At 41.1% G+C, this 11,003-nt stretch overlaps 1 protein-coding gene across 2 annotated transcripts; it reads right to left on the reverse strand.

The window, feature by feature from the left end:
- Positions 1 to 1,282: 1,282 nt before the first annotated feature.
- Positions 1,283 to 8,693, reverse strand: idh3b (isocitrate dehydrogenase (NAD(+)) 3 non-catalytic subunit beta). Of its 2 annotated transcripts, none has more exons than XM_035630520.2 (11): positions 8,568 to 8,693; positions 7,464 to 7,637; positions 6,652 to 6,772; positions 6,403 to 6,463; positions 6,187 to 6,319; positions 5,483 to 5,616; positions 5,271 to 5,373; positions 4,961 to 5,107; positions 4,719 to 4,813; positions 4,473 to 4,533; positions 1,283 to 1,829 (listed from the first exon to the last, which is right to left on the reverse strand). In XM_035630520.2, the coding sequence occupies exons 1-11, from the start codon at positions 8,607 to 8,609 to the stop codon at positions 1,752 to 1,754; spliced, it is 1,149 nt and encodes a 382-aa protein (XP_035486413.1). In that variant the 5' UTR covers positions 8,610 to 8,693; the 3' UTR covers positions 1,283 to 1,751. The 2 variants fall into 2 exon arrangements, with proteins under 2 accessions (XP_035486413.1, XP_035486412.1); XM_035630519.2 differs by lacking the exon at positions 1,283 to 1,829 and adding an exon at positions 2,925 to 3,534.
- Between the last annotated feature and the right edge of the window lie 2,310 nt (positions 8,694 to 11,003).

The raw sequence follows: 11,003 nt of genomic DNA on the forward strand, positions 1-11,003 counted from the left end.
ACGTGGGAAATTTTGTTTATAGCAAGTCTGGTCATTCTTTAACAACTACGCCCAAAGACATCATCACTATATTTAAATTGCAATAACAAGCCTCTGACTTACATGATTAATCGTATAATCATAGTTGGTAACATTTTACATTCATAAGGCAGGGTTTTTCTAAGTCCTCCCCAAACTTTTAGAATTTTACGATTGAATCTAGTTTGTGCATGGAGACATTAACTAAACCTTATCAAAAACAAATACTGTGAGGGCACACTGTGTTACTTTGAAGAATTATGTGATCCTGGATTAAGAATTGACCCGTCATGAATTATTATATGTTGATATTTCCTTTATTTATTCATTAAATAATTCATTTAGATACTTAATTTCATTTCATTGCTCTATAAATTATGATACATTACTGAGATTAGTTCCATCTCAACCAACTACAAAATTATGGCACCAACTAACATGTAAATGCATGGGTTTACGGTCCATAGTAACAATGTGTCCCATCAATATTACAGCAATGTTGTTTCTTGTTTATAGAGAAAATGATTGTAGACCCTAACAGGAGAAATTAGTTCAGTAAAGGCCTATTGTCATAAAAATGTGAATACCTGTTAACTGGGATGATCATTTGAATAGTGTCCTGTCATTAATTTCATACAGTATTAGAAGTTATTTTGTCAGTGGTTATACTTCTTATGTTGTAACCAATGATGAAATCTCGCGCAGCACTATAATGCAGCTGAAACACTCATTAATCCATAAACAGAAAATGTACCGGTATCAATTCTGATAACCCATTTATTTAATGGTTTCTTTTAACAAACAAACAAAAAAAAGATCCCAAGTTGTGGTGTCAAGTTTGAATAGTTTCCGGTTTTCCTTGTCTTCCATTATAATAAAACTGCTGGTTGGACAAAGCCATTAATGTGAATAAGTCAGCTTTGATTCAGAATGAAAAGGAGTTTCTATAAATATTAATTGAGGTAAATAATAAAGTTTTAAAAAATCACTAGACGCCACCCTGGCCTATTATTATCTTGGACTAGAGTAAAAGCCCAGTACAAACCCATAGTTTCCTGTTAGCTTCTTTTTCATGGTCGTGGGGATCTGGAACCTGTACTGAGCCATCAAGCACAAACCACCGCTCACTTGACTTGCTCACGTCTGGCCACAGGAAGGTGGATGCGTGCTGACGATTAAAGCAGCCCTGATAAACTTTTGATAACACTAAATACTGCATCAGTCTCCTGTTGACATTCACACAAGAATTTTGACAAGCACAATGTCATATCCGTTCACACTTTATTATTCATATCTCATACTAAATGACGAAGCAACAAATCTAAAACTTGGAAGTGAATAAATAATTTGTAACTTATAAATACATCATGTTTTGACAGCGGTTAACGACATAAAACCTTTAAGTACATATTACGGGACCACGTCAGCGAACAGTGTGAATGGCTGGTGTGTTTTACCAGTGGAATAATGTTTTGTGCCCATTCTAAGACTTTAAATAGTCAATCCACTTAGTTTTCTTGCCTCAGATATCATATTTAATGGATAAGCTCCACTGCGAAACAGAGTTTGTGGATATAATAGTTCTGCTTTTCATCAGCATTTCACTGTGTGTAAAAGTGCTTGCTGGAATATATCGTAGAGGGTGTACAATCAGTCAAGAGATCAGTTGAACAGGAGGTAAATTAAAAAGCGTGTGTGCGTCTCAGCAGCTGACAGATTAACAACCACGATGCTTAGACAGCCAGGTTGGCAATGACAGCCCGGGTGAACTCGTCGCTTGATGCGTAGCCCCCCAGGTCTCCAGTGCGCACCTGTTGCAGACATAAGGACAGTGTGTTACTATGTGCACAGCTGCAGCAACACATGTCCACACACACACATTACCATGAGCAGCGTGTTAGAGAGCCTTTACAAACTGCACAGGGGAAAACGAGTTACGCTCTAGTTTTGTTCACAAATGTAGTTTTGAACTGTAACACAAACAAAACGCTGTCGTGAAACATGCATCAAGTTTTTTCGCATAGATTAATGTTCGATTACAGTAACATCTAAGTCACTGACAAATCAAGAGGAGAGGATGTTATGTATTCAACACAGCATCACACTAGTCACCAGCTTCAATGTTCAATTATGAAATTTCCACAATAGGTATGTTTTTAAAATCAGACAAACATAAAAAGACATGACACTGTTGGTGTTAAACATCCTCCACAACGAACCATAAAACCTTTATTGTGCCCAAGGTCAAAACAAGAGGGCAGTTACTAACATGTTGCTTTATAATTATTATTTTTCTCAATAATTCTTGGTTAACAACTCACTATGTATGAATTGCAGCATACTGACACAAGGAGCATGATAAATGAAGTGGTGAGATAGAGCAGTGCTTTAATGTCTTGAAGTGGCGGTGGCATAAACAGTTCTGTGGGAATGAGCAGCACCATATTAGGACTAACTTGTTAATATTAGTCCTTAGATATAACGTTTGAATATGAAATGACTTTGTACGTTAACTCATTTGTTATCACAAGACAAAAACACTAAACAGATCACGTAGATTATACCAGTTGATAATTCAGCCTGGTGCAGATGCTGTTAGACACAAAGATAAGGGGAGTGGTTCTAAAGAGGCTTCGACTATCACATCAGAATTTCAGTGGCTACGAAACTGTAGAATTATTGTAAAACTTCTGGTTTAACACCTGAAAATGATTTCAAAAACAATGGAGCAATACCTGAACAGACTGTTTATCTTGAGTCTAAAATATTTTTGGTTTTCTTTACTTTTGAGTTGTTTAATGTTAGAATACTTCCTGTATTATTAATCTCACAGAAACATGTATTTTGCAGTAGGGTCAGTTTACGTTTGCAATACAGTAACAGCTTTTGGAATTAGTTAAAAAAAACAAAGGCAAAACAGGGTTTTAATAAAAACCATAAGAAACATGTACGTCACATACTCTATGGTATTAGTGTTTCATGACGTAGCAGTGTCCTCATACGATCTATTGAATTACAGACACATTCAGACCAAATATAAGTCATGATTAATGAGGAAATCCGACAAAGAAAACTGAAGTCAGTTGGTGTTGAATTTTGATGACGTACTGTATAAACTGTTGACAAACACAGTGTGGGGTTTTCCACAGTAATATTTTTTAATAATGTGTGACAGCAGAGAGATAGTCAATATTGCCGACAGGACTGAACATTTAGATAGTTAAGCAAAAGTACATAGAATAGGTGGACAAAAAGGTCTTCCAGAATGACTGAGAAGCAGTGAAATAAAAATTTAAAAAAACTAAACTGTGCGGCACAACTGTCATTTGGCAGCGAGAGGCGAGACGAGTCTTAACACGAGCCCTGTTAATGTTAAGACAACGTCCAGATTTAAGGAAATGTCAGTGAGGAGTGTGACGAAACATCTTAGTAAACCGGTCGGTGACGCAGGTTTTCCACAACAGCACGCACAAAGTCGCCAGTGGTAGAATACCCGCCAAGGTCTCGTGTCCGCACCTGGGATGTGCACAGGCACACACACACACACACGCACACACACGCACACACAAACGTGCACGCACGCACACACAAACGCACACGCACGCACACACGCACACACACATGCGCACACACACGCACGCACACACACGCACGCACACACACGCACACACACACGCACACACACGCAGGATAATGGGGTACAGGGAAAGGAGGGAGGTAAAGGAGAGGAAAAAGGGAGAGGAAGGGCACTTAGGACAACATGCAGGCAAATTCTGCTTTCATTTGACAAGTGCTCCTTAAAAATTATCATCCCTCACATTCACACAGCAATCTCAAGGACAACACGATCTGGAGTGACGGAACCACCTCTTACAGAGGAGCAAGGATAAACATAAAAATCCTAAAAAGCTGCCATTGTTGACATGAAATCTTTAGACCCATATTCGCCATGTGGTTAAGCAGCCACGTGTGGGACAAAGGTTAACCCACTTCATGCAGGTGTTTGTGTCAGTAAATGTTAGTGTCAACAGGGTTCAGGTACGAAAAGCAGCTAAAAATTAAAAAAAATTTTTTTGTTCTGGTAACTAATGCATTCAACCTGCACATGAAGACGGAGGATGCAGGAGAAACAGGAAGAGAAATGCAAGAGAGGAGCGGAGACACAGAAGTTTACAGTTTGGGTTCAAAAGGAAGTAATCAAAGGCTCTCTAACACACTGGGGTTTAGTTTGGTGAATGCATGTGTGGGTCAAGAACTGTTAACTGCTAACGGTTAGTTCAGAAAGACAAGATATAAGCATTGGTCTGCAGAACCTCCAGTTGTTATTTTGTTATACTGTTATTAGTAAAATGAAGAAAAATCTTCCCTTTTGTTGTTAGTGCTGTCTGACATGTTTATGTCCACATTCACCGGTGGGCATTAGTGGAATAAGTAGCGCACACATACACACTTACCTTTCCCTGTTTGATGACCTTCTTGACAGCATCTGACACCATTTGGGAGTGATATTCCAGGCTGCAACACAACACGGCGGCAATTATGAGGTGACCAGAACTGTCTTGTCCAAATTCAGAACAACAGACACCTACAGCTGTTTTCTGAAGCTTAAGACGTGTGATAGAGAAGGACAGAGGACAGGGGGAGGTACAGTGTAAAACACGGTGTGCTTTGTTACCACAAGGCCTGAGTGGTAGACTCACTTGAGGTGCCTCAGCATGTTAGCAGCACTGAGCAGCATGGCGGTGGGGTTGGCAATATTCCTTCCAACGGCTTGTGCAAAGGGGTGGCGTGCGCCCTGAAAGACAAAACATACAGGGCACAACAAATGAACGTCCGTCAATAGTTAACACTATATCAATTCATACTATTTTCTGCTCTCCGAACACTGAAGCACACGTCGAACAAACCAAACAGTGGAAAAGGTCAGTAAAAAAAAACTCACAGTCTCGAACACAGCATACTCTGCACTGTAGCTTTCCCCAGGAACAACTCCTGCTCCTCCAACCAGCCCTGCTGCCAGGTTATCAATTATGTTACCGTACAGGTTTGGCATCACCAGCACATCGAACTGGTACGGGTTCTGGACCAACTGCGGCAACGCAAACCAGATAATGACAATATTAAATGTGAAATCAGCCGTGTTTAGTCAGTCAGCAAACAAACAATTAGAATGATTACGATGATTTACTATACACCAAATAACTTTTTTTTATGAGGTCAGGGGAATAAACTGTATGTGAGTCCGTATGTACCTGCATGCAACAGTTATCAATGATTATGGTCTCGTATTTGATTTTGGGGTACAGCTGTGCCACCTCCGCACAGCACTGCAGAAACAGGCCATCACCTAATTTCCTGTAATAAGACAGGAGTTGAGAACCAAATCACAAATCATCACCCAAATTACAATATACCATGATTCCAAAATATATATATTGGGGGGGCGGTCTTTCTATTTCCTTACATGATGTTGGCTTTGTGGACAGCGGTGACCTTGCTTCGTCCCTTCTTGGTGGCATAATCAAAGGCGAACTTGGCGATGCGCCGTGACTTCACTCGGGTGATGATCTTCAAACATTCGATCACACCCGTCACACTCTGAGGAGCAAGAGAAGTGTACAAACGTTTTCATGCAGCCACTTTAACAGGAGTCTTAACTTAACCAGAGTTCAAAAGAATGAAAAATCTGTTACACCCTACTGCATTTTTCATATGTCCAACGAGTGTCGGACAAAATATACTAATTTAAATTTGAATGAATTAATCAGTCCCACAAGCTAATAATTAACTCTACAAGACAGGTTAAAAATCATTGTGAGTAGCAACAAACATTAATTTCCTAATATGAGTGACAAGTAGTTCAAAAGGCCAGCTGGGATTGGCTCCAGCCTCCTCTGCGACCCCTAATGGATAAAGCGGTATAGATAATTTGGGTTTTCTTTGGGTTCCAAAGAAAACCCAAATTAAAAAAGTACAAACAAACGCCTCTTTGTTTTGTTGCCCAATTTAATTTTGGCTAAATCTCCCTGTGTGTTCACGGGAAATATCCCTCTTTAAAGAAAAAACAAAACACCACACTTTCCTTTTTATGTCCGCCTAAAACAACATTTTGTGCCTGCAGTGAGGAGGAGGAGGAGAAGGAGGAGAAGGAGGAGGAGTGTTGTTTACCTCATGCTCCAGGGAACTGTACTCCCCCTCGGTCTGTTCGCGGATGATGACCAGGTCCAGATTGTTGTGGCGAGTGCTGTAGCCCGGCAGGCTGTTCACATGAACCACATTAGCAAACAGGTCCAGTTTGCGCCTGGGGAATGGACAGGGGAGGGTTAAAAGAAGAAAGAAAGAAAATATACACGTACAAATGCACATCTGACTTCTTTGTTTTACCTCAGTCTCATCTCATATGAAGCCAGTTCCCCTTTGAACTCCATGGGCGTGTGAATCTTTCCTGGATGACCACACAAACCGCAAAAAACATATACCTTAGGTTCCCTCGCTTCTCTTTAAAACCTGATGTACTGAGCTTAATGTCAGCCAGGGCACTGTATTGCATCCTATTAAATGGCTCACATTGCTTAGGTATGGAACAGAGATGAACTTTGTGAAGATGAAAAAAAAAAGAACAAGTAAAACTACCTTTCATGGCCACTTTGTTGGTCTTCATAGAAGTCAACACCTGTTCCAGTTTCTCCTCACTGGCCATGTTCTGGACCTCACTCAGGTGGAACTCCTCAAATTCTACAGGGACATCTCCCGCCTGGAGAGTCAGCAGAAACGAGTCAGGGAAACAATATCTGGAAAAACTTGATTTTTAAATTATCATACTGCATTTATATTCAGTATTTAGTTGTTTATTTGTTTTTGTTTTTTTACATATTTGTATTCGTTATTGAAGAAAAGCATATGCAATTATTGCATATGCTATTATTATTATTATTTCAGTGTTTACTGGTTTGGGGGGGGGTTAGGGTTCGTTAGGGTTAAGTTTCATCCACAATCTTTAATACAGGAATGAGGAATAAGGTGTATAAGGAAAGTGACCTGAAATGACTTGTGTTTGACATTATATTTAAAAAACATATTAAAATCAATTTGACATTTCAGGAGAGGTGGGGGCTCCCGTTGGGGGGGGGGGGGGGGGGGGCGGGCGGGCGCCCTCCCAATTCAATGGTAGGGCAACACTGGATTTCATAAAAGTAACCGACACGTATTGCTATTTAATTGAAAGACTGTTATTTAATAAACCACTCTAAGAATGCTTGTTTGTAAATTTAGTCAACATTGGGAAAAAGTTTCATCAAGTATGGATGGTTTGTGAAAGGTTTTCCTTTTTTTTGCCTTTTCTTTTAACCATTATACACACACACACACACGCACACACACACACACACACACACACACACTGATGTATTGATATACAAATATGTAAGTGAAAAGTCAAAATATACCTTGAAGACATCCTTGACGGCAGTCATCAGCTCGGGTCCCACTCCATCCCCCGGGACCATTGTGACCTTGAAGGTGGCATCTGCACGGGCCGGCGGGGCCTCTGGACCACAGAGACCCACAGACAGACTCAGTGGACGAGTGGCCAGCAGCTGCACCCGGGGGCCACTCAGGCCCTGAAGCACGGAGGAAAGACAGTCACAACAAACAGTACGATCGCAGTTTGGATAAGAGACGTGAGCAGTTCCGAAGCTCATCCCTTTTCAGATGTATTCAGCCCTTTTGGGCCTTCGATCGGACAGATTTGGACAGTTTGGGGGCCTTACATTTGTTTTTGTGCAACGGTAATGGAGTTTTATAATATAACAAAATGAGAAAATACTTAGCAGATCGATCAAAAACGAAAATAGCAGAATGTTTGGAATAGTTTGTTTCTTCTTCTTCTCCCTCGTACGGTGTTAAAAGAGAAGCACTGACTTGGGTCATAGTGGGCAACGTTACACATTAATAATATTATGTGAAATATTTTTTATGGAAATTCAGGATTTTATTATTAACCATGTATTTACATGTCAGGTATTTTATTTGCAGAATAAGCCCAAATAGACATTCCAGTTTTTTTTTTATTACTTAAATGTTAAACGCTTGTTAATTGATTTGCAAGAAAATGATTTGCATCACTGCTGTAAAATTGCACATATTGTGATGTGTCGATGTGTCGTTGGGCAGCTCACACTCCTCATCAGGGCGGCGAGCTGCTGTCAGTTATACATCACAGACACGGTTTGAAATAAATGAAGTTGGCTTGATTCTTGAAGAGCATCGAGCGACAACCAACACTAACCAGGACCTGTTTCCTCTCGAAGCAGCTGATAAAAAACAGTAATAGTAGCCACAGACTTGTTCTCTGACACTTTCAATCCGGAGCAGAGGAGGAGATGTGTGAGGCTCATGATTAGCATCGAGACACAGTCAGTGTGTCCCCCTCTGTCCTCGACGGTTAATGATGGAACACGATGCTCGAGTTTCAACCGAGACACAACTCGGAGTCCTTTCCCACCGACGCATTATCAAAGCCGGCGTGAAGACATCGTTTGCACACTCACCTTGACCAATGTTACCAAGCTTCCCCTCAAGGCGGCCGCCATGGTCACAGACGTGCAGCAGCGGAAGTGCTTCTTCAGTGGCGCAGCGGCGGCGGTGGAGGTGAGCAGCCGGGGCGACAGTGCCCCCTGGTGGACGGAGAGGGGGTGCGACAGTGCCCCCTGGTGGACGGAGAGGGGGTGCGACAGTGCCCCCTGGTGGACGGAGAGGGGGTGCGACAGTGCCCCCTGGTGGACGGAGGGGGGGTGCGACAGTGCCCCCTGGTGGACGGAGAGGGGGTGCGACAGTGCCCCCTGGTGGACGGAGAGGGGGGTGCGACAGTGCCCCCTGGTGGACGGAGAGGGGGTGCGACAGGTAACCATTCTCTCTTTGGACACTTCGGCTGCGGTCCAGATGGGAGATTGGTTGGCCGGCACGAGGTCTTCATCACGGGTCTTCAGTTTATAAGACATGTCATATCATGTACGCGATCTGAAACATGGAGCCTATGATTTTGAACCTCCTCATTCTAGGAAACCAGCGGCTGGGTGTTTGGGAAATGACACCACAGAAAGTAGACTTCTTTCTTTCTTTCTCTTTCTTTCTCTTTACTTTTTAGCTTGCACAAAATTATCTAAATACAAATTTAAAAAACATTGCTGCAAAAAAGGTGAGACTTATCTTCCTCACAGTGTTAGATGTTGTCAAAGTCATTGCAAGTTAGTGTTCAACCTGATGGATGAAATAAATACCTGGTATTACAGTGATTGTCACCACTCATCCATGGTGACAATAAGTTTACAGTTGGGGGATTAAAAAGAGGTAAAATAATGATCACACACACACACACACACACACACACACAAACACACACACACACACACACAGCTGCTGCTGCTGCTAGAAAGTGGATTCTTGTACAAGCACAGTCTGCAAATTAAACTCAAACAGGAAAAATATATATATGTAGATAAGGAGAAAACAGTCGTCTTTTTCAGTCCTGTGCACATTTGGGTAAATTGTTAATATACTTAGGATGAGTTATGATGAGGTCAGTTATGATGAGGTTTAAAAGCAGGTTTAGGGATAATGGGATTGACTGGTGCAGTGAAAGAAAAGATTGAAATATATGTGGAAGTATGAGGAGAATTCAAAGCGATCCTGGTGAAGCATTAGTGTTTCAGCATCTTTGTGGATGATTCATGGGGACCAAAGCTAGACAGGGCCCCCTTACATGCTAAGGACTGTGGTGATTTTTTGTGGTGAGTTGAGGTCAGGGGGCCCAAAAATCAACGGTTCCCCATGTGCTCATCTTTATGTGAACAGCTGAGGATGCACATTTTCACACTCACTCACACTGAATTTGCAGTTGCCTTTGGCTTAAATATTAACATATTGTGTTTAAATACATTTTCAATAAGTGCATTATTGCAAAAAGGAAAGCCCCAACAAAAAAATAAAATGAATGAATACATTAATGAATAAAGATTACCTAGGACAAAAAAATATTTGAAGAAATTCTATCTGGGGATATTTGCTGTTGCCATGGTGAACCTCTGAAATGGGTCCACCCTATATAGGTCAGGGGATTCCCAATCCTATTCCAGGCAAGTATGCTCACAACTGACTCACAGCGTTACATCAGATTTTAAAATCACCTCCACCACACTGTGGGTCAGTGGGCTTACCCTCTTAGACTTGTTAAATGGTCATCATTGTTAGGCATTTCATTTGGTTATTGATGCTAGCATAATTATCTCTGGTGGCAAAAGTAGTGCAGCTCATAATTTGTGATAATTTTGCCCTGAGTTGGACTTCTCAGGCAATCCTTCATATGCATACTCAGCCGCCCTTTCTTCATCTGTGGTTCCTCGCACACTTTATAATAACAATCAAGACCGGAGCGATAAGCATACATTTTTCTGAAAAAGCGATAAGTCCCTGACCATCTTTTGAAATACCCAGCTGATATTATAACAGCACTCAAGTGGCGTTCAAATTTACGTGAAAAAAAAACGGTTTTGTTCGTGTTTATTGTTCTGATAATAATATTAATAATTTATTTACACAGCACCCTTCAAAACAGTCATTACAGTTCAAGGTGAACGAATAAAAACAAGCGATCATTGTCTATACAGCCCTGGATGGACCTGGATTTGAACCAGGAACATTCTTGCTGTGCGGCAACAGTTCTAACCACTACCCCACCATGCAGCACAGACAATAATTAAATAATACAACATTAATTACAGTCAAAGACAGCAACTAAAATAGCACAACATCATCTCAACGCGAAACAGTTAAAAGCAATGAGAAAAGAAACATTTAGTAATAGCTAAAAACAATTGTGGCTCAAATTCATTTGGCACGTTTCGAGAGATGATTTCAAAACAGACAGTGATGTTTCAAGTCTGAGTTCCTCGAGTGACTGGGGCCCTTCTTTTGTGTGAATGTCTGTG

This window comes from Scophthalmus maximus, chromosome 6, assembly GCF_022379125.1.
Source record: "Scophthalmus maximus strain ysfricsl-2021 chromosome 6, ASM2237912v1, whole genome shotgun sequence".
NCBI classification, from domain to species: Eukaryota; Metazoa; Chordata; class Actinopteri; order Pleuronectiformes; family Scophthalmidae; genus Scophthalmus; species Scophthalmus maximus.

Coding starts and splice junctions, on each gene's coding strand:
- idh3b (XM_035630519.2), bottom strand. CDS start 8,609: ATGGCGGCCGCCTTGAGGGGAAGCTTGGTAACATTGGTCAAG. Junction 4,534..4,718: donor AACATGCTGAGGCACCTCAA/GTGAGTCTACCA, acceptor GTTGTGTTGCAG/CCTGGAATATCACTCCCAAA. Junction 3,535..4,472: donor AGGTCATCAAACAGGGAAAG/GTAAGTGTGTAT, acceptor TGCACATCCCAG/GTGCGGACACGAGACCTTGG.